The following is a 22957-nucleotide window of genomic DNA, read 5'->3' as shown; positions in this document are numbered from 1 at the left end:
GGAGGCTTTGTTTAAAAATACTAATGGTGCATTATGGCTGGATACATGGGAGGTGCTGGCAGTGACATTATTGAAAGTTACATTTTCTACTGATAGCAGCAGGAGAGCGGGGGGGGGGGGCATAGAGCTGACAGATGGGGGGGGGGGGGGTGTAAACAAATGGACCACTGTAATCAGGGCTCAGCAACCATGATTATCGTGGTCAGTGCAGAGAGGGGGACACAGGAAGTGGCAGGATCAGCCAGGTTCCTTACAGTTTAGGAAGGGACAGATTAGACAGCATGAGCACTGTGCTGTTTAAACCTGCTATAAGAGAACAGGATCTTCTCCTTCTTTTTTTTTTTTTTTTTTTTTTTTTAGGGTTACAAACACTTTATAAAATATTTAGATAAGTACATGCTCCCTCGTTTGATGAAGCTTAGATATATTGTTTAAAGGGATCTTCCACCTTAATTTTGCCTGTTTGACAAACTGGCCTGGAAAATGCAGTAGCAAATAGATCAGGTGATACCTATGTATCTGCTGTAAGCAGGGCTTTTTTTCTCAGACAATAGGTGCAGGAACTCCTCTTTCCAAGTCACCCCTTTTCTCCACCCCCTACCCACCTCCTGCACCATTCCTTGGTTTGACCCCCTACCCACCTCCCAGTACTGCCCCTTTTAGAGAATACAGAACCAAGTAACAATTGCGGTACGAAGTAATAAATATGAAATGTGTTAACGATAACAAGCAAAGCAATAAAATAGATCCCATGCAACCAGCAACCATAGATCCCCCCCAGCAACAATAGACCACTGGCAACAAAATATACCCTCCCCCCAGCAACAAAACAGCCTCAGCAGCAATAACCGATCTCCTTGCAGCCAGCACCAATAGACTCTCCAGCAGCCAGCAACAATAGAACACCCGCAACAAAATACTCCTCTCCCAGCAACAATAGACCCCTCAGCATTAACAACAGACTTTCCTGCAGCCAGTGTAACTACATTCCTCCCAGAAACAATAGAACTCAGCCCCCCGCGCAAAACTAGATCCTCTCCAGCAACAATAGATCCCCCAACACCTACCATCAATAGACCCTGAACCCCTTGCCATTACATACATTCAGTGCTGGGGGTGCAGAAACTGCGTTCCCCTGAGGTGAAAAACTGAAAAGTTACCGAAATGTATACACTTTACTCATCTTACCATTGCTCTATTTTAAAAATACATTTATGTCAGAAAATATACGTGCTAGCAGAAAAGAGTTGCAATGTTTCTTATAAGGTGTGTGAGCGGGGTTTAACAGTCTACAACAAGAGTTCTAAAAAGTTACATTAATAAAAGCTGTAATTACATCTTGGTTTCTATCATCTTGTAATTACATCACTCTTTTATAGTAGTATATCCTTATTCACTGTTTAGAATGTGACCAGGCGTAGACTCCTCCACTGAATAATATGAGTAGAACTATTTAAACTATGCAGAGAAGTCTTGTAGATACACCCCCCTCTCTCCACCCAGCTGGCTTTTGTTAGAATTATAATGGAGTCAATCGTTTAACAGTGTATTTGGGCTTATTCACCTATTCTTGGGTTTCAGTGGAAAGCCTTTTTCATAGCTTTAGCTCAGTTTCTCAAAGAGAGAAATTACTAAACTGAAAAAATTACTAAACTTAAAAAAGCATTTAGTGCAGACATCAGTGTGCAATGACTTCCATGTTGGCCACACACCTATGGTCTGCTAATTTCAAATCTGGTAAATAACGATTCTATCTTTACTTAAGCCAATTTATCTGCAATGAGTCGAGGATAGAAACAATTGGAAGCTTTGGAAAATTCCAATTGTTATGGTGAATGGTATCATTGTTTCGATGTCTCAGTAACCTTTCAATTGATACTCACTTAGAGAAAGAGCTATTTGTGAAATTCTGGCTGAATAAACCTGTTGATCAAGGCAGCAAATTATCACAGCACCAATCAGTTGCTTTTAGTTGACTTTTCCTCCTAAAGTGATTAGCTTAATGCTGTCAACTTTTCTGTTGATGGAACTGAAATATCAATTTTAATATCCAAACATTGAAATGACTACATCAAGTGGTTGAAAAAACTGATGTAAGGATGGTCAGCATTAGGGGTTATCATAGGGTGCCTTATACAAGAAGAAAATCTAATATTATTATTATTATTATACAGGATTTATGAAGCGCAAACAGTTTGCGCAGCGCTTTACAATATGAGGGAAGACATTACAGTTACAATAAAATTCAATACAGGAGGAATTGGACGGCCCTGCTCATTAGAGCTTACAATCTAGAAGGGATGGTCAAGTGAACCAAAAGGCAATAACTGTGGGGGATGAGCTGATGGAGAAAATGGAAGTATAGTTGTTAGGTGTGGGTAGGATAGGCTTCTCTGAAGAGGAATGTTTTCAGGGATCGTCTACAAGCTAATCGAGTATTAGATAATCGGACAGATTGGGGTAGGGAGTTCCATAGGATTGGAGAGGCTCTGGAAAAGTCCTGGAGGCGAGCATGGGAGGAGGTGACGAGGGAGCTAGAGAGCAAGAGGTTTTGATAGGAATGAAGAGAGCAATTAGGTTGGTATTTTGAGATTAGGCTAGTGATGTAGCTGGGGGCTAAACTGTGGATGGCTTTGTAAGATGTTGTTAGTATTTTGAATTCGTTGGGTAAGCGGAAGCCAGTGGAGGACTTGACAGAGAGGAGTAGCGGACACTAAGCGATTGGTAAGTATGGCAGCATTCATGATGGATTGAAGGGGGGATAGCCTATGTAGAGGTAGGTCAATGAGAAGGGAATTGCAGTAGTCGAGGCGCGAGATGACATCATGATGTCATTGGTTAGAAAGGGGCGTATTTTGGAGATGTTGCGGAGGTTGAGGCGGCAAAATTTGGACAGTGATTGCATGTGGGGCTTGAAGGAGAGTTCAGAGTCCAGGACAACACCTAGGACCTTGGCATGCGGTGATAGGCTGATAGTTGTGCCATCGATATTGACAGAGAGATCGGGGGAAGGGGCATGTGGTGGAGGAAAAATTATAAGTTTTTGGATAGATTGAGTTTGAGGAAGTTGTGTGACATCCAGACTAATATATCTTATTGTAAATTAGTGATACGTGAGGAGACTGAGGGAGTGAGCTGAGGGGTGGATAAATAGATTTGGGTATCGTCAGCGTAGAGAGGAGGTGTAGATTGAAAATAGGAGAGGTTCAAGAACAGAACCTTGGGGGACCCCAACAGTGAAATGAAGAGGAGAGGAGGAAGTAGAATTGTAAGTAACGCTAAAGGTGCGGTTGGATAAGTAGGGAGAGAACCAGTCATGAAGAGAACAAATCATGGAGACCAAAGGCGTGGAGTTTTTTGAGGAGGAGGGGGTGGTCAACCGTATCAAAGGCAGCAGAAAGGTCCAGGAATAGGAGAAAAGAATAATGTCCATTGGTTTTGGCCATTAGTAGATCGTTTGTTAGTTTTAGGAGAGCAGTTTCTGTGGAGTGTTGAGGCCAAAATCCAGACTGAAGGGGATCAAGAAGGCTATTCTCAGCAAGGTGGTCACACAGTCTGTTGTAGATCAAACGTCCAAGGAGTTTGGACAAACAGGAGAGCAGGGAAATAGGGATTAGGTTGTTAAGATTTGTTGGGTCCAGTGAGGGCTTTTTAAGTGTGGGGCTGACTAGTGCATGTTTTAGAGAGTTGGGGGAGATGCCAAAAGAGAGGGAGAGATTGAAGATATGGGTTAGAGAGTGTAGGATAGGGCCAGAGGGTGAACATAGCATTTGCGAGGGAACAGAATCCAGAGGGCAGGTGGTTAAGTGGACGTTAGCAAGTAGTTTAGCAACCTCGTCTATAGTGGCGGGGTTGAATGAGGGAAGTAGTGATTGCACCTGTGGGCATGAAGCGTAAAGCATGGAAGGTATCTGAACAGCAGTGATCTCCTCACGAATTGTATCAATCTTCTGTTTGAAGTGGTTGGCCATCTCCTGGGCAGTGAGTGAGTCAGTGGGTGGAGGCAGTGGAGGACAAAGTAGAGAATTAAAGGTAGCGAAGAGTTGCCGGGGCGGGATGACAAGTTGTTAATGAAGTGATAAAATAGGTCTGCTTGGCAGTGTGGAGACTGGAATTGTATTTTTGGAGGGCAGATTTATATTGGTTGAAATCTTTCTGAGACCTAGCCTTACGCCATAGGGGCTCAAGAGCACGGCTATGCTTTTTCAGACTTCTAGTGTTACTCGTGTTTCCCCCAAAAATAAGACCGGGTCTTATATTAATTTTGGCTACAAAAAAAAAAACTAGGGCTTATTTTCAGGGGATGTCTTATTTATTTACGGTACGTACAATAATTTACATTTATTCAAAAACAGTCATTTTGTCAAATTTCCTGTGTTCCCTGTCTTCTCTCCCCCTGTTAGCTCAAGAATCCGCATTAGAACATTCTGTAATCACAAAAATAAATCTTGGTCAAAATTTGTATTGTAAAAAGATCATAGAATGTGCAGTGGGTCTCCTTTTGTAAGTTTATAGTGGAAAATACCCTATTTACAGCACCATTGGGTGCTCACATGACCCACCAGAGCTCTTCTTCCCAGCTTTGAGCACTGCAGAGTAAGGGGCCGCTGACGTCAACCAGGAGGAGAGCAGAAGATCTACGGCGGGTCATGTGAGCACCCAGCGGCACTGTAAATAAGGTATATTTCACAATAAAGTTACAAAAGGAGACGCACTGCACATTATATAATCTTTTTACAAAACGGATTGCATGTTTTTACAACTACTTTAGCTAGGGCTTATTTTCGGAGTAGGGCTTATATTGCAGCCATCCCCAAAATTAAAGCTAGGTCTTATTTTCAGGGTAGGGCTTATTTTCAATGAAACAGGGTATCTGTTTGCCAATGTTGAAGGGGTTGGGGCCTGATTCGATGTGTAGTGAGGGGGGGGGGCAGTGTGTCCAGGGAGGCTAAAAGTGAAGCATTGTAGACAGAAGTGGCTAGGTTGGTTAAGGACAGGGGTGCGATTTTGTCATAGAGGTGGTTGGTAGCAGAGTAGAGAAGAGAAGGGTTGAGATGGCGTAGGTTTCTATGGGTAACTGTAAGGTAGTTGGAGAAGAGGGAGAGAGCGAAACTAATAAGGTAGTGATCATAGAGAGGGAAAGGATAGTTTGAAAGGTTGTATGGAGTGCATAGGTGGGAGAAAACAAGGTCAAGGATATTGCCTTCAGAGTGAGTAGAAGCATGTATCCATTGCTTCAGGTCAAAGGAGGAGGTTAGACTGAGAAGTTTGGAAGTGGCAGAAGTGTTAGTATTAATAGGGATGTTGAAGTCGCCGAGAATGATTGTGGGGATTTTGGAAGAGAGAAAGTAGGGTAGCCAGGCAGAGAAGTCATCAAGAAAGGTCAATACTGGTCCAGGGGGGCGGTAGATCACAGCTATCCTTATAGAAACAGGAGAGAACAGACGAATGCAATGTGCCTCAAATGAGGAGAGTAACAGAGAGGGAGGTGGGTGAAGTACCTGAAAGGTGCTATGTGTGGCTAGAAGGATCCCGACACCCCCTCCCTTGCCTCCACTGGGTCTGGGGGAGTGAGTCCTGAGAAGACCACCTTGGGATAGGGCAGCAGAAGACGCAGTGTCGGATTCATGAAGCCAGGTTTTGGTAATGGCGAGTAGATTAAATGAGTTAATTAAATGAGTTAGCGATAAAAAGGTAATAGAGAGCTGTGAGTTTATTACAGACAGAGCGGGCATTCCAAAGGGCGCAAGAGAGAGAGTCTGGTCTTGGGAAGAAGAGAGATGAAAATAGTGCTGATTGCGGCTGCAGCCAGAGGGTGCAGGGTAATGTGTGAGTTGAGTACAGGTAAATGATGGAGGCCCAGGGTTTGGGGATAGGTCTCCAGAGGTTAGGATAAGCAAAAAGGTGAGGGAGGTAATATGAGAGTGTGATTTTTATCAAGGGACATGCCCCAGTGTCCTGGAGATTTTGTGTGCATGTGGATTTAGAAGTCGCAGGAGATGGTGAGTGCAGTAATAAGGAGAGGACAGACGTGAGGGTGATATATATACAGTGGGTACGGAAAGTATTCAGACCCCCTTAAATTTTTCACTCTTTGTTATATTGCAGCCATTTGCTAAAATCATTTAGGTTCATTTTTCTTCCTCATGAATGTACACATAGCACATACTGACAGAAAAACACAGAATTGTTGACATTGTTGCAGATTTATTAAAAAAGAAAAACTGAAATATCACATGGTCCTAAGTATTCAGACCCTTTGCTGTGACACTCATATATTTAACTCAGGTGCTTTCCATTTCTTCTGATAATCCTGGAGATGGTTCTACACCTTCATTTGAGTCCAGCTGTGTTTGATTATACTGACTGGACTTGATTAGGAAAGCCACACACCTGTCTATATAAGACCTTCCAGATCACAATGCATTTCAGAGCAAATGAGAATCATGAGGTCAAAGGAACTGCCTGAAGAGCTCAGAGACAGAATTGTGGCAAGGCACAGATCTGGCCAAGGTTACAAAAAGATTTCTGCTGCACTTAAGGTTCCTAAGAGCACAGTGGCCTCCATAATCCTCAAATGGAAGACGTTTGGGACGACCAGAACCCTTCCTAGAGCTGGCCGTCCGGCCAAACTGAGCTATCGGGGGAGAAGAGCCTTGGTGAGAGAGGTAAAGAAGAACCCAAAGATCACTGTGGCTGAGCTCCAGAGATGCAGTCAGGAGATGGGAGAAAGTTGTAGAAAGTCAACCATCACTGCAGCCCTCCACCAGTCTGGGCTTTATGGCAGAGTGGCCCGACGGAAGCCTCTCCTCAGTGTAAGACACATGAAAGCCCGCATGGAGTTTGCTAAAAAAACACCTGAAGGACTCCAAGATGGTGAGAAATAAGATTCTCTGGTCTGATGAGACCAAAATAGAACTTTTTGGCCTTAATTCTAAGCGGTATGTGTGGAGAAAACCAGGCACTGCTCATCACCTGTCCAATACAGTCCCAACAGTGAAGCATGGTGGTGGCAGCATCATGGTGTGGGGGTGTTTTTCAGCTGCAGGGACAGGACGACTGGTTGCAATCGAGGGAAAGATGAATGCGGCCAAGTACAGGGATATCCTGGACAAAAACCTTCTCCAGAGTGCTCTGGACCTCAGACTGGGCCGAAGGTTTACCTTCCAACAAGACAATGACCCTAAGCACACAGCTAAAATAACGAAGGAGTGGCTTCACAACAACTCCGTGACTGTTCTTGAATGGCCCAGCCAGAGCCCTGACTTAAACCCAATTGAGCATCTCTGGAGAGACCTAAAAATGGCTGTCCACCAACGTTTACCATCCAACCTGACAGAACTGGAGAGGATCTGCAAGGAGGAATGGCAGAGGATCCCCAAATCCAGGTGTGAAAGACTTGTTGCATCTTTCCCAAAAAGACTCCTGGCTGTATTAGATCAAAAGGGGGCTTCTACTAAATACTGAGCAAAGGGTCTGAATACTTAGGACCATGTGATATTTCAGTTTTTCTTTTTTAATAAATCTGCAACAATGTCAACAATTCTGTGTTTTTCTGTCAGTATGGGGTGCTATGTGTACATTCATGAGGAAGAAGAATGAACCTAAATGATTTTAGCAAATGGCTGCAATATAACAAAGAGTGAAAAATTTAAGGGGGTCTGAATAGTTTCCGTACCCACTGTATGTATATATATATATATATATATAAAAGCTGTGGGGTGGAGAAGAGGGGTGAAGGAGAGAGAGTTTAGGGATAGAGGACAAGGCTGTCAGAAGGAGTGGTAGAGAGTGCATGTTACAAGGAGAAAGAGCTGAAGGGGTAAACAAGGTCACCTGTAGTCTGTGTGTTGTTTAGCTCAGCCTTTCCTGTGTTCATTCACTTTGTGCATTCGCTGAAGTGCAGAGTCAGAAGTGCTCCCTGTTCTGTCCGCGAATGAAGGTATAACTTATAATAGCTGTGTGACTTCCTACCTTCGTATACAAGCAGTGGGGCAGACCAGACCGGCAGATGCTCAGGTTAGATGAATCCAGACTTAGGCATGAGGATGAAATCAAACGTGGGTTTTATTCAATCCAGATACAGCAATAGACGGTGATACAATACTGTTCAGTAGTAATGGTATAAATACTATCCTGTTGGTGTCTATCCTGAGGCTAACTGCTGGTCAAAAACTGATGCCTTCACAAGTCCAAAAATGTGGAGTTTCCAGTCACACAGCCATAAAGAACTGAAGATGGCTGCTGGATGTGATAAGACACACAGTCTGAAAAACCACGCCCATAATATCAAAAACTTTACTAACAGGAACAAAGGCGTGCGGCATGCAAATTCTGGCCAGCAGATGGCAGCAGTACAACAATGCATAGAAACAAAATGGTGAAAGAAAGATTGATAATGCAATGTACAAAATAACTATGAGGAGAACAGCACACTCCCACTTATAGAAATACCCCCACTTTAAAAAAAAAAAAAACCCAACAGCAAACGTGCCTTCCCCAAGTGATGCTTAGTTATATACTATTAGAGGTGGGGGTGGGTGCTTTCCAATCAACTAATCAGGAGTTAATAAAGTATGACTTGCTAAACAAAGCAACATTTTCACTTCAGAAACAGATTTACAAGAGGACAGCTAACAGATAAGAACAGGCTATAAGTTAAATGGTGAGACAATAAAGGATTGCAATGACAACAGTCTACAGATGGTTAAGCAAAATAAACATTCCACATTTAAAGACAGAACATAGGAGAGCAGTTTTCAGTATTACAGCTTTGGGTGGAGTTGCAATACTATGAACATACCAAAAATCACAGATACACAGAGAGAGTAAACGGGTTCCAGTTGCAGTATTATAACAAGAAATAAGTGCAGCACAACTCAAAATAATCACATATCTATTACATATACTGTACATCCTCATATCATTCATATATTGTAAAGCTCGTGTGCAATTCTCAAAAAAATCTCAATGATATGTACACCGCTATGCATACAGTGCAAGTGACAGTCTTCTGTCTCGTGACACATTCAGTGACCACCACCAGGTGAAAAACCTGCTCACCTTAGCTTTAGACCCCATAACAGAGTCTAACAAAACACCAACAATTGTCATCCTCTCTGTGCCTGGAACAGCGAACCTCCTTTTCCGTATCCTCTCATGAGCAGGAACTCCAAGGTCATCATATCCGCATGATAGGAAACATAAGAAGGAGACCCATAGTGCTCTCTATTTCCATATTTATTATTTAAAAAAACATAGGTAAAAAAAAAAAAAAACATAAAAACTTCTTTAGAAATGCATGCAAAGGTACAGTATTTCCTGGATGATGATGTCACAGGCTCTGCTTCTCCTATCTATACGCGTTGTGCCCGTGATTGGGCTTCCTCCGTAGGCCTTATACAAGAAGTATTTACTGTAGATTAATCTTTTTTTCTAATTCATATTGCATCATCATATACTACAACACTTTACAAAGGACACTGACCCATTTATATCAGGTCTTGACTCTAAAAAGAACTTACATTCTTACCGCATTTATACTTGAGGTGATTGTAGCCATATTACTGCACTTGCAACAGAAACAATTGAGTACTGTTTTATATGCACTAACAAACAATTTTTCATGAAAAGCTTTCAGGGTATGTCCCTTATTTCAAGGGACCTTTTGGAGCCTTGAACCTTGAAGAAGGGGACATACCCTAAAAGCTTGTCCTGAAAAATTGTATGTTGGTGCAAATAAAAAAAGTATCACGGACAGTACGAAGTTGTTTCTACCACGTTCATACAAACCCAAACCACACTGCGACAAGAGAACTCAGCCCATCAAGGCGAGGTAAGAGTGAAATCCACTTCTACAAATAGAACTTGTGAAAGCAGGAGCTTCTACAAGCTGTTATCTAATCAGCACTGAATCAATACTTGAGGTGTATATTTTGCCTTTAAGGCTAAATTTAATGGATTATTTATGATCCTATGACTGAACAGTTTAGTCTCGTATTTTTGTATCACTGATTTCAAACCACTGACTGGTTTAAATCCCGCTGTCAGGCCCAGCCTCCCATTCCTTACTTTAAGTGGCCAAAACTTTTAGCTACGTTTAATTTTTTTTTATTATTATTTTTTTTTAAATACAGCTTTGAAAGTTAGTAAAAGATGCCCCCCCCCCCCCCCCAAACAATTTTTTTCCTGAAAGCATCTGACCTGGTGCTTATTGATTTTTTATATCACATGATAGTTGCATAAATGTTTGCCAGAAGTATATTTTCAGTACAAACATTATTATTTGCACACAGAAGAACAAAATAACTACTAAATCTAAAGGAAAAAAACTAAATATTAAAAAATGGAAGGAATGCAAAGCTGTAAATCATCTTCAAGTGTATGTATAGTCAAAACCCCCTTTTTTAAGGGAGAGGGTTAAACCCCTGGCAGTTTATTTTTTCTATCTACTTACTGATTTCCCTTCACCTCCTGTCTTAAGGATTCAACACTAACTAAAGAGGAAATCTCCCTGATTTGAAAGGAGATACCATCTTACACAGTTGTCAACTTAACATTGGTCCCTAGTTGGAAATTTTCATTACCTCTTGCTCTCATATCAACTCTAAAATTTTGGATTTCTTCTTCCTTTATGAGATCGTACAATTAGAGATGTGATTGATCCCAGTGGGGAAACCCAGGAGTATAGACCTGACAGAAGACCTTTTCCATCCTGCCCATATTAAAAAAAAAAAAAAAAAAAAAAAAAAAAAGTTTATCCCTTACATAAACTTTAAGCTAAAACATTTAGGCTGGATTCAGACTTATGCATGGTAAAGCCTAGTACACACGATAAGATTATCAGACAAATGATCGTTTGTTTTTTTTGGATGCTAGTCTGTATATCGAAAACTACTAGGTTACTAAAGTATGAAAATTCTCGTTCTACAGAATAAAAATTGGGAAGTAATGTAATTATTTGTATTGTATTTTTGGTTGTAAACTGTAATGATTAAGCGCAAATCGTACAATTTGGTATCTTACGAGAAAAATTTTCAAGTTTGTCCCTTCAGAAAATTTTGGACAAAAGCTGTGTTTTAACGATCAGAAAATTGTACGACTGCTTCGAAAGTGGTATTTTTTTGTACAATATTCTGATCGTTTGTATTGGGCTTAATTCATCATCCACAGTGCGGAGAGATGCAGTTCTGTTCATTTTAAATGGCACCCTAAATAACCTTGGCAGTGCATTCCAATGCATATGCATATCTGTACTGAGATAAATATGTAGGTTGGCATTGCTTACCTTTTTCTGAAAATGCTAGTTGGTGTGCTTCAGTACTTTGTGTTACTGATATGCACTGCGTATGAAGTCTGTCAAGTCATAGTGATATCATACTTCTGATTTACTTACTTGTTCTGGCTATATCTCTCAGAAAGTGTTGAAGCCACTGGATTAGCATGACAATGGGGTCCAGACGAGAAATATTTAAACTGCCTTTATTAATCAGAAAAAGGATGAGAGCTAAACTGAGCGTGCCATAATCCTAGTAACAGAAAAAAATTGGAAATACAGGTGTCTGGGATACAGTGGCGTAGCGTGGGGGGTGCGGAGGGGACCACTGGCACCGGGCGCAATATTTTGGGGGGCGCATCCCACGCCCACCATCCGCAAGATCATAGTGTCCCGCATCCCTTTATTGTGACAATGCCCTGTCCGGCGGCCCGGCCGCTCTTTCCTGCACTTGGCTCCTTTACTGCCTCTTTGTGCAGGACGAGCGGTGGACGCTGAAGGTGTCATGTGCGGCCAGGGGGCGGGGCGACTGGTTGGTGAAGATGGCAGCCGGCGGCTCGGTGCATGTGCAGCACCGCTCTTGGAGTCTCTTCCTGCTGTCCGGACCAGCTGCCTCCACGCTGGCTGCTGCTGCTGACACGCTGTGTCTCTCCTCCGCTCCGGATCGCCTCCTCAAGTCCCCAGTGTCTGGACACAGAAAGAGGTGAGTGATGTACTGCCTGCCCCCGGAGCCCAGGGAAGTGGATATAGGAGGGGGAGATAGGTCCGTGTAGGGGGGTGTCAGTGTACGGGATGTCAGTGTATGGGGGGGGGGTCAGTGTAGGTGTCAGTGTATGGGGGATCAGTGTATAGGGGGGTCAGTGTAGGGGTCAATTTAGGTGTCAGTGTATGGGGGGTCAGTGTAGGTGTCATGTATAGGGGGTCAGCGTAGGGGTCAGTGTAAGTGTCAGTGTATGGGGGGGGGGTCAGTGTAGGTGTCAGTGTGTGTGTGGGGGGGGGGTCAGTGTAGGTGTCAGTGTAAGGGGGGTCAGTGTAGGGGGGGTCAGTGACGTTGTCAGTGAAGTCGTCAGTGTAAGGGGGGTCAGTGTAGTGGTCAGTGAAGTTGTCAGTGTAAGGGGGGTCAGTGTAGGGGTGTCAGTGTAGGTGTCAGTGTATGGGGGGGTCAGTGTAGTTGTCAGTGAAGGTGTCAGTGTGGGAGGGGGGGGTCAGTGTAGGTGTCAGTGTATGGGGGGTGTCAGTGTAGGTATAAGGTAGGTCTCTGTAGTGGTCAGGTAGGTCTGTGTAGGTGTCAGTATAGTAATCAGGTACAGTAGGTCTCTGTAGTGGTCAGGTAGGTCAGTGTAAATATAAGGTAGGTCTCTGTAGTGGTCAGATAGGTCTGTGTAGGTGTCAGTATAGTAATCAGGTAGGTCAGTGTAGGTGTCAGTGTTGTGGTCTAGTAGATTTGTGTAGGGGGCGCAAATTACTTACCTTGCCCCGGGCGCTGACAACCCACGCTACGCCACTGCTGGGATAGACCCCTGTATAGAATAGACTTTAGAGGCACATTCATGAGACAGATGTAACATATCAATGTAGAATAAAATCACATTTTAATATACGGTACATTAAAACCAATGCATGTTAAAATAAGGGACTGCCCCAAAGTGTAAGGAGACATTGTAGGGGTGATTGCTGGTGAAAGCAAATAATCTCTACTAGCAGTCTTCGTAGTTCAGTGAGAGGTGTTATGAAAGATCTCCGAGGTACAGGAACTAGATGTTTCTTGGAGCAACTTTGATACCACCCAGTTTAGAGATCTATCTAAAGCACAATATGACATTAAAGTGATATTTAGATAACTGCATCTTTCAGGTGCTAAAAATCAGTTTCTACATATTGCTGTAAACCAAGAGTTGTTATATGATAACATCGTGGAACTTATAATGCCTAAATATTGTAGAAGGATGGTGTTGGACATAGTCAATAAAAAAATCTAGGTCTCGAAAAAAAACAGAAAACCAGGGTTTTTTGGCCAGTGTTAATGCAGATGTAAAGTATGATTGTAAGTCTTACCTGGAGTGCCAGATTTTGTCCCCTGAGTCCCACTGTCTCATTTAAATGGTTTCATTGCTCATGATCAAATTCCCTTTCCAAAGGATAATCAGCATGGACTAAAAGATTGTAAAGTCTCTTTTTTTTTTTTTTTTTTTAATAAACATGTGCAGAGCAGCCTGGATCCTCCTCTTCTCGGGTCCCTCGTTTCTGCTCCTGGCCCCTCCCTCCTATCGAGTGCTCCCACAGCGAAAAGCTTGCTATGGGGGCACCCGAGCCGAGCTGCAGCCTTGTGTGTCCATTCAGACACGGAGCTGCAGCTCGGCCCCCTGCCCTCTCTCTCCTGATTGGCCCACTGACTTTGACAGCCGCGGGAGCCAATGGTGCCGTGGCTGTATCTCAGCCAATCAGGAGGGAGAGCCCCAGAAGGCTGACATTGCTGGACAGAGAAGGGACACAGGTACGTATCAGGGGGTGCTGGGGAGGCTGCTTCACACAGAAGGCGGCTTTTTATCTTAATGCAAAACTTCCTGCCTTTACAACTCCTTTAAGAATAGGCTGGCTAAAGGGCACAGTATATCCTTGTGGTAATTGATTATGCTGCTTGCTATCTCAAGGTCATAAATGAGGTGAGAAAAATCAATTAATCAAGAAACTAAGAGAAGTAAATTACAAGGTATGCCAGCCTGACAAATGAAAAAGAAGCAGTTTTCTCATATAAATGTAAAGCGTAACATCGCCCAAAAGGGTAAGTTCCACTTGTTTGCTCCCCCCCCCCTCTTTAACATTTGGCACTATTTTTTTTTGGGGGGGGGGCGTACCTGGCAATCCGAGCGAGAGAGCGTTCACCCCCCCTCCTTTGACCATAGCCTTCTGGGACACATAATCGGTCTCAGAAGGCTTTGGGATGATTCACAAGGCACAGTGCAGATCTTGCATGCGGGATCAGCACTCCTGCATTGTACAGGAAGATGCTGAGGGCATGCCAATAAACTAGGGCAGTGGTCTCCAAACAACGGCCCGGGGGCCAGATGCGGCCCTTTGCTTGCCTTTATCTGATGCTTGGGGCATTATCCCTTCCAATAATACGACACACAATTCTGCCATCTGACACCAGTAATGGAGCACCTTTTTTTCCACTGACATCAATAATGGGGCACTCCCATGGTCTCTATGATGCCAACAATAGGGCACTATTCCCCCACCCTAATACCAAATGTGGCGATGTTTATTCCCACTGATACCAGGAAAATGTCTACTTCAGCTGGCCACAGTCCGGCCCCCCTAAAGTCTGAGGGACAATAAACTGGCCCTTTGTTTAGAAAGTTTGGAGACCCCGAAACTTAGGCCATCAAACAGTAGAGGAGAGTGGTGGCTGCTGGGGAAGCAAGGAATAAGAAAAGTATAGCACCTTATTCATCAGCTCATATGCAAAACTGGCAGTCAATGCTTGCAGTGGGAAAGGGAGACCCACTACAAGGGTGAATTTTTTTTCTCCCTTCTCCCCTGGAGTTCTTCTTTAGATTTCAATATGTTTATTAATTTTTGTAAGAGAAAAACACAAAGATGGGTACAGTCAACAACCATAGTATAAGATGACATGGAATAGTGCTAAACAGTCGACATGGCCTACAAAGAAGCTTAAAGCAGTGGCATACACATCTGAAAAACACATTGTTGGCTTTCTCAATAGTCTAGAGCGGTGCCATCTGGCCCAGGCCCCCGCCACACCCCCTCCGGCGCCCCCAGGGGAACACACTGCGCCCCGAGAGGGGGAAGCGGCCACCCAGCCTCCAGTCCACTGTACCATAACTAGTATTTGAGGTCTGCACCTCCGGCAATGCTACAAAGGAGCCACTGACATGTCAAATATCTATAATAGCCGCAACAGGCGGCAGCAGAGGGTCCACAATGGCCCTAAGATGACCACGTCTTCATAAATAATTTGTGGTAGAGAAAGGCAGAAGGCATAAGGAAGAGAGAAATGAGAAAAAGAAAAGAAAGATGAGGAAATAGAAAAAGGAAAGGATAAGGAATAGAAGCAGCAGAAGGTTGGTGTCCAGGTCTGCAGGGTAGAGGACCAGGTGACTCAAGCAAGCCGCCTGATCCCGTTATATAGGGTATTTCCCCCCTGTTCACAGGGAGCCCGCCAGGAATCTCACCCAGGGGTCCCAAGTCTTCTCAAAGAGGTGCATTTTATCTTGAAGGATGGCCACCATCCTTTCGTTGATCATGATCCAGGTCAGCTTAGCCTTAAGCAGCTCAATTGGTACCAACGGAGATCTCCAGGAATGGGCTATTGCTATTTTGGCTGCTGTGAAGATAAACGTTACGAGGTGTTTTGGTATGTTTCGAAGCCCTCTCAATAGGTTTATCCAAAATCACCTGTAGAGGAGACTTAACCAAGTTAATATGTGTGAGGGAATATATGAAATTATATATACGGATCCAGAACTGTCGGACCTTAGTGCAGGTCCATCAGATGTGCAGAACTGTGCCCATTTGGCCACATCCCCTAAAGCAGCTTGGAGAGGCTTCTCGAACTGCCGCAGCCAATCTGACCGGGACCATGTACCATCGCAAAAACACTTTATAATTAGCTTCTATCAGAGATGTGTTAATCAAAGATTTTGAGTTGAGCTGTGCCAACGCATTCCACTCAGTCCTGTACAATTCCTCATCCAAATCCGCCTCCCAACGTTTCATGTTAGGCAATTTAGTTTTGTCATCGTTCAATATATTGTAGATCATAGATATAAAGCCTCTCTGTTTATCGATCGTATTGCATATATGCTCCATGGGGGTCGAAGTAGTTATATCACAAATACGTTTCATAGAGTTCACATAGTGAGAAATCTGGGTGTAGCGGAAATATTCCCTTACTGGAAAAGAGTGTTTTTCTTGTAATGTAGCTCTAGGGAGCAGACCCTTCCTATCACAAAGGTCTGCCAACCGGAGAAATCCCTTGTTCGTCCACCACTCAAATGCAGGAGGACAGAGGCCCGGAGGGAACAATGGATTGCCCAATAAGGGAGCTAATGGAATGCGGGGGGACTTGAATTCATGTCTTTTTGACGATCTGTCACATATTCCCAATGACAGAGACAAGGTGGGGCACAGAACCCCAGGGCGATCCCTGGGCCGCAGCCACAAGTGACTAATCGGAGCAGTGGGTAAATGTGTGGCTTCAAGCTGCATCCATATTGGGTGAAGTCTCTTGGAATGGAATCTAATCAGGTGGGTGAGTTGAGCAGCATGATTGTATTTTAGCAGATTAGGGACCCCCAGACCTCCTCGCAGTTTAGGCATAAAGAGAGTCCGCTTGTTCACTCTAGGCCTCTTGTCCCCCCATATAAATTGCACAATCTTGCTTTGAAACGCTTTAAGATCCGACATATTGATCGATATCGCTAGAGTTCGAAATAGATATAACAACCTAGGCAGAACATTCATTTCCACTGAATGCAATCTGCCGAACCACGACGGACGGCTAACCGCCCATCGAGTAAGATCTGCCCGCAGAGTTTTGTACAAGGGTGGGTAGTTAGACGTGTAGAGTATGTCCACAGAGGCAGTGAGGTGAATGCCAATGTACGGTAGCGACTTGTCCTGCCACTTGAAAGGGAAATTAGTTTTAAGTGTGGATACCATGGTGCCATCCAGTGTCAGATTCAGGGCCTGAGATTTGGATTGGTTCACACGCAATCCAGAGAGCGCGGTGAATGACTCCAGCTCCCTAGGCAAATTAGGGACAGAGACCAATAGTGTCGACAGATGTAGCAGGATATCATCGGCGAAGAGTGTGCACTTAAGCACCCTGTCGCCACAGGTGATACCTTGGATATTGGGGTTTTGCCGTATTTTAATAGCCAGTGGTTCCAGGGCTAGAATAAATAGGAGGGGGGACAATGGGCACCCCTGGCACGTTCCCCTGCGAATGGCAAGGTACTCAGAACTATACCCTTTGATAGATAATCTCACTATAGGTCCCCTGTACAGGGTTTTTATTAGCGTAAGGAAGTTATTCCCAAAGCCATATCTCTCGAGCATGTGCAAGAAGTATTCCCGTGATAAGGAGTCAAATGCCTTATGTAAGTTAAGGGACAGCAGCATGCCTCGTCTCTGTCCTCCCCCATCCCAGTTCGATTTCAGGGCAGAAATAATGTCGATGGCCCTTCGGGTCTGGTCAGGAGCCTGTCTGTGCTAAATGTGCTAAATACTAAATACTAAAAGTATGCACATTTTCGAGGCACCCCATTCTAAACTGTAAAAAAACTAAACTTTAATAGTTTTACATAACACAGCAGCTTTCTCGCACAACGCAAATGTACCTTTGCACACTGGTACTGACTAGTGCTCCAGCGTTGGGTCTCCTCTCCACCATTTATTTCACTCAGTGCCCAAGGTTGTAATTCTGCACTATAAAAACCCATGCCTTTGTGTAGCAAAAAAGGCAGGTTTGATCCTCCTGTTAGCTTGTGGATACACTTTGGGCAATTTTTAGGCATTTTGCCACAGTACTCCGATTGAAAAAGGCTGGTGTAGCATCATAGTTCGCTTCCCTTGATAGATGGTACATTAAGATTCTTCCTAACTTCTGGAAATTAAAAAAAGTATCAAAGTTTGACACCTACCCCACTTCAAGGGTGGATGTACTGATTGTGCCTTGTGAGGGGTGTAACCACGCTTGACATCACCACAGGATTGTGAGGTTCCTTTTAGGACCTGTTTAGGTCTACTGCCCTGTGAAAAGTGATCTGCTGTGAATTGCTCTTCAGAGGGTAGTAGATCAGTGACTGGCAGGCATTTAGGAGGTGACCCTGCTGCTTCCTGAGTTTTTTTTATTGGGCGGGGGTGCTTTTTTTTTTTTTAATTCTAATTGGGGTTCTGTATTGAAATACCATGCCGCGTGTCAAGTTTTGGCTTGCAGTTACAATGCAATCCCATTGACTCAAAGTCCTGTGTGTCAAACTCTGAAACCAGAGTTAAATTGGCTGCAAAGCATCGTGGCTGTGGCATGTTTACCACCCTCATTTGGCTGAAATGTAAGGATTTAACCGAGCAGTCATCAGGCGGTAGAAACACGGATCAATTGCCTGTTTTTTACTTCTCCTTTGCTGCCCATGTGAAATGGCCGTTAACTAGGAGGCAAAATAGACCAGCATTTGGGTAATGGCAAGCCCAAAGCAAAGTGCCATAGACCTTGTTACCTTATGTACACCATAGGGGCGAGGTGTAGTAAAACCCCAAATTTACAAGGTAAAGAGAAATCGGGGACTGGCCTCAACCAGTCCTGCAAACACAGATTAGTGCTTTCTTGGCTATATTGGTATGTTATTGGGTACCATTGTAGCAGCATCATTATTAACCACTTTACAACCGGAGGATTTTGCTGTCTTCCGTCCAGGCCACTTTTTGCGATTCGGCGCTGTGCGACTTCAACTGACAATTGCGCGGTCGTGCGACGCCGTACCCAAACGAAATTTACGTCCTTTTTCTCCCACAAACAGAGCTTTCTTTTGGTGGTATTTGATCACCTGTGCGATTTTTACTTTTTGCGCTATAAACAAAAAAAGAGCGTTTATTTTGAAAAAATAACAATATTTTTCACATTTTTTTATATGAAATTACCCCCAAAAAAGATGTAAAAACCAATTTTTTTAAAAGTTTTTGGCCAATTTGTTTTATGCTACATATGTTTGGTAAAAAAAATCGCAATAAGCGTATTTTGATTGGTTTGCGCAAAAGTTATTGCGTTTACTAACAAAGGGAAAGATTTCTGTCATTTTTGGTGTTTTTTTTTTAACGCGTAATGGCGGCGATCTGCGATTTTTTTTTTGCGGGACTGCGACATTGCGGCGGACAGACCGGACCCCTGACTGACATTTTTGACACTTTTGGGGGTACCAGTGACATTACTGCAGTAATCAGTGCTATATATATGCACTGTTACTGTAAAAATGACACTGGCAGGGAAGGGGTTAATTTTATTGGAGAGGGAGGGGTTAATGTATGCCTGGTGCTTACTGACGTGTAGGGGGGGAGGTGACTATGTGATTCATGGACAGATCGGATGTCCAGCTATGCTGAACAGTCCGATCTGTCACTCCCTGTCACTATGGAGATCCGCCCGCTGTGTTTACACACAGCGGGCGGATCTCCAGACTCGATCCCCGACGATCGGGTAAGAGCAGCGGCGATCGCCGCTGCTCCTCCCCTGGCCCGACTCCCGCTGTGAATGAAAACAGCGGGAGCGAGCCTCCGGCGGCGCGCAAGCGCCGCCCAGAAGGGGAGGAGTCCAGTCACGTTAATACTACGTGACTGGACGGGAACGAGCCACTCTGCCGCAGTACTATTACCGTGAGCGGTAGTAGAGTGGTTAAAGGGAAAAAACAACACAGTTACTGATTTCCAAAATATCAATTAAATATTTTCGTTTTTATTACACGGCAGAATGAAATGTTTGAAAATGTAGGTTACTGTACATCATATAACGTATATATTATACATTATATACGTTTAGGTTTAATCATATCTTTGTCTATTTCTATCAGACATCTGTGTTTAGCATTATAAATTATTGCTATCATGGCTTCTCACTGAGTAAAGTACAGAATTATCTGAACATAGTAGTGACATAACAATGGCCTGTGACTCTGAGAAAACTTCCATGATATTCTTAAATAATATTTGAACAAGTAATTTCTCAGACATGGGAGTACCATTGCTTGGCACTATAAGAAATACAATTCAGACACTGTTTCAAGATAAATTATTCTGAATTGTGTACATTTTACCCTTTTTTCTGTTACACTATGTAGGTCTCCTTTGTCTTCAATGGTCTTTGGAACAAATGCTCTATTCACAAAGCCTGCTCAGTCGCTGGCACCCATGTTTGTTGTCAGTATACTTAATCAGTATGGATATGAACATCTAACCAGCAAAGCTGACCAGCCAGATCCCAAGTAAGTCCTTATAAAACCTTGTATCATGGGCACTAAGAGTTCTTAATTAATGTATTGTTTTACTTTACAAGTTTTTAGCAATTCAAACCAATATTCAGCTTAAAAATTGCATCAGGTAAGATATGATCACATAAGTTTTTGAGTTAAGAGAAGAATGGGGTGGGTTTTTAGAAGGTGTCTGCTGACCCAAAATGGACAATTGACAGCAGTGTGGTTGGACAATACGCAGTGGCGTACTTAGAGCATTTGGCACCCGGGGCGGATCCTATATCTGGCACCCCCCCCTGACTTTAAAATGTAAAAACACCCACAAAAAAATGTAATGTTTTCAAGAATATTTTTTACACAAATTTCACAGCCCCCCATCACAGTGCCCCTTGCAGTCTGCCCCCCGTCTCTCTAATCACAGTTTCCCCTTTTGTACTCTCTGCCTCCCCTGCACAGTCCTACCTTCAGCATAGATAGATAGCTAATATTAGCAATGTGTTTAAGTTTGAGTAAGAGAGTGGAGACTTGCTAAGGGAGATGGTCAGAGACTACAGACATGATACAGGAGATGGTCAGAGACTGAGGACATGATACAGGAGATGGTCAGAGACTGCAGACATGATACAGGAGATGCTCAGAGACTGCAGACATTATACCGGAGATGCTCAGAGACTGCAGACATGATACAGGAGATGCTCAGAGATTGCAGACATGATACAGGAGATGCTCAGAGACTGCAGACATGATACATGAGATGCTCAGAGATTGCAGACATGATACAGGAGATGCTCAGAGATTGCAGACATGATACAGGAGATGCTCAGAGATTGCAGACATGATACAGGAGATGGTCAGAGACTACAGACGTGATACAGAAGATGGTCAGAGATTGCAGACATGATACAGGAGATGGTCAGAGACTGCAGACATGATACAGGAGATGGTCAGAGACTGCAGACACGATACAGGAGATGGTCAGAGACTGCAGACATTATACAGGAGAGGGTCAGAGACTGCGGACATGATACAGGAGATGGTCAGAGACTGAGGACATGATACAGGAGATGCTCAGAGACTGAGGACATGATAGAAGATAGATGAGCACTAGGGGGGCCGGAGAGCACAGATGAAGCAGAGAACACTGGAGGAGCTGAAGGGCACGGTGGGGGGGGGGGGACAGGAGAGAATTAAGAGGGGGTTTGGAAAGCATTGTAGGGGGGTTGGAAGGTGCAGGGGGTGGAGTGCACTGGGGGGGGACAGGGAGCACTTGGGGGGCGAGCAGGGAAAACCAGGGGGGTACAGAGCACTGGGGGGGACAGGGAGCACTTGGGGGGTGAGCAGGGAAAACCAGGGGGGTGGAGACTACTGGGGGGACAGGGAGCACTTGGGGGCGGGCAAGGAAAACCAGGGGGGTGGAGAGCACTGGGGGGGGACAGGGAGAACTTGGGGGGCGAGCAAGGAAAACCAGGGGGTGGAGAGCACAGGGGGGGGGGACAGGGAGCACTTGGGGGGAGAGAGAAAGCACTGTGGGGAGCTGAAGAGCATGGGGGGGGGGCTAAAGAACAGGGGGGGTCTAGTGCACTGGGGGGGGCTAAAAGCACTGATTAGGAGCACTGGAGGAGGTTAAGAACTTTGGGGGGCCAGCAAAAGAAGTTGTATAGGAGGGGGAGGGGGCAGCTGCATATAGATGAATTGATCTTTCCCTATTCTTCCTGTAGGAGGGAGAGGAGGAGAATCAGTTATTCAGCAGGAAGCTCAAGAATAGAGAAAGATGAATCCCTCTATATGCAGCAGCCCCATCCCCCTCCTATCCAGCACACACACTTTTGCAATGGGCACTCACCTTCTTCCCGCCGAGGCTCCGCCCCTTCTCCCCGCCGAGGCCCCGCCCCCTTATTCCCGCCGCGGCTCCGCCCCCTTATTCCCGCCGTGGCTCCGCCCCCCGCTAGTAGCACGGACTGAAGGAGCTGCCACTGCAGCTGCCTTCACACTGCGGGATCTGTCTGAACACCGGGCAGGACACCGGCTGACACCCCCCAGTGAGTGGCACCCGGTGCGGGCCGCCCCCCCGCCCCCCCCATTGGTACGCCACTGACAATACGGACATTCTTCTTTCCTCCACAGGCAAAACACAGTGTTTAGTGGTATAAAATCTTTGTTAAAATTGCTCTTTTAAAGGGTAATCATTTTTTTCTTCTGGTAAAAATTGTGTGCTTGAAAAAAATATACATGCAATCAAGTTGGATATCAAATTGATGCTTCCTGGTACTGGAAATGTGTTTTTATTGATTTATTCCATCTAAGACCTCTTGCACACTGCTGCTTGAAAACACTCAGGTTTCAGGCAGACAGGTGTTTTTTTTTTTTTTTTTTTTTTTTTTTTACTCATCTAAATGCAGCCCAATGGGGTTGATTTACTAAAGGCAAATCCACTCTGCACTACAAGTGAACTGCAAGTGCACTTGGAAGTACAGTCACTGTAGATCTAAGGGGAAGCTCTGCTGATTTCTATCATCTAATCATGTGCAAGAAAAACATTTTTTTTTTCCTTGCATGCCCCCTCAGATCTACAGCTACTGCACTTCCAAGTGCACTTGTAGTGCAGAGTGGATTTGCCTTTAGTAAATAAACCTGGTTGTTTTTAATGGGCCTGTAAACATGCTCAGTGTAATAAAAAGTAAAAAAAAAAATACAG

General features: G+C 44.2%; 1 protein-coding gene across 2 annotated transcripts in view; it reads left to right on the top strand.

The window, feature by feature from the left end:
- The window catches only part of LOC309558248 (transmembrane protein 180-like), an 86442-nt gene that overhangs the window by 57641 nt on the left and 5844 nt on the right, over window positions 1-22957 (top strand). For both annotated transcript variants that reach the window (XM_082261291.1, XM_082261290.1), the window contains exon 6: window positions 20131-20274. In XM_082261291.1, coding sequence (XP_082117417.1) covers window positions 20131-20274 — 144 coding nt within the window. The remainder of the gene's footprint in view (window positions 1-20130; window positions 20275-22957) is intronic.

This window comes from Pelophylax lessonae (assembly GCF_965119305.1).
Source record: "Pelophylax lessonae genome assembly, chromosome: 6".
Lineage (NCBI taxonomy): Eukaryota > Metazoa > Chordata > Amphibia > Anura > Ranidae > Pelophylax > Pelophylax lessonae.
This window is presented reverse-complemented; position numbering and strand designations above follow the sequence as displayed.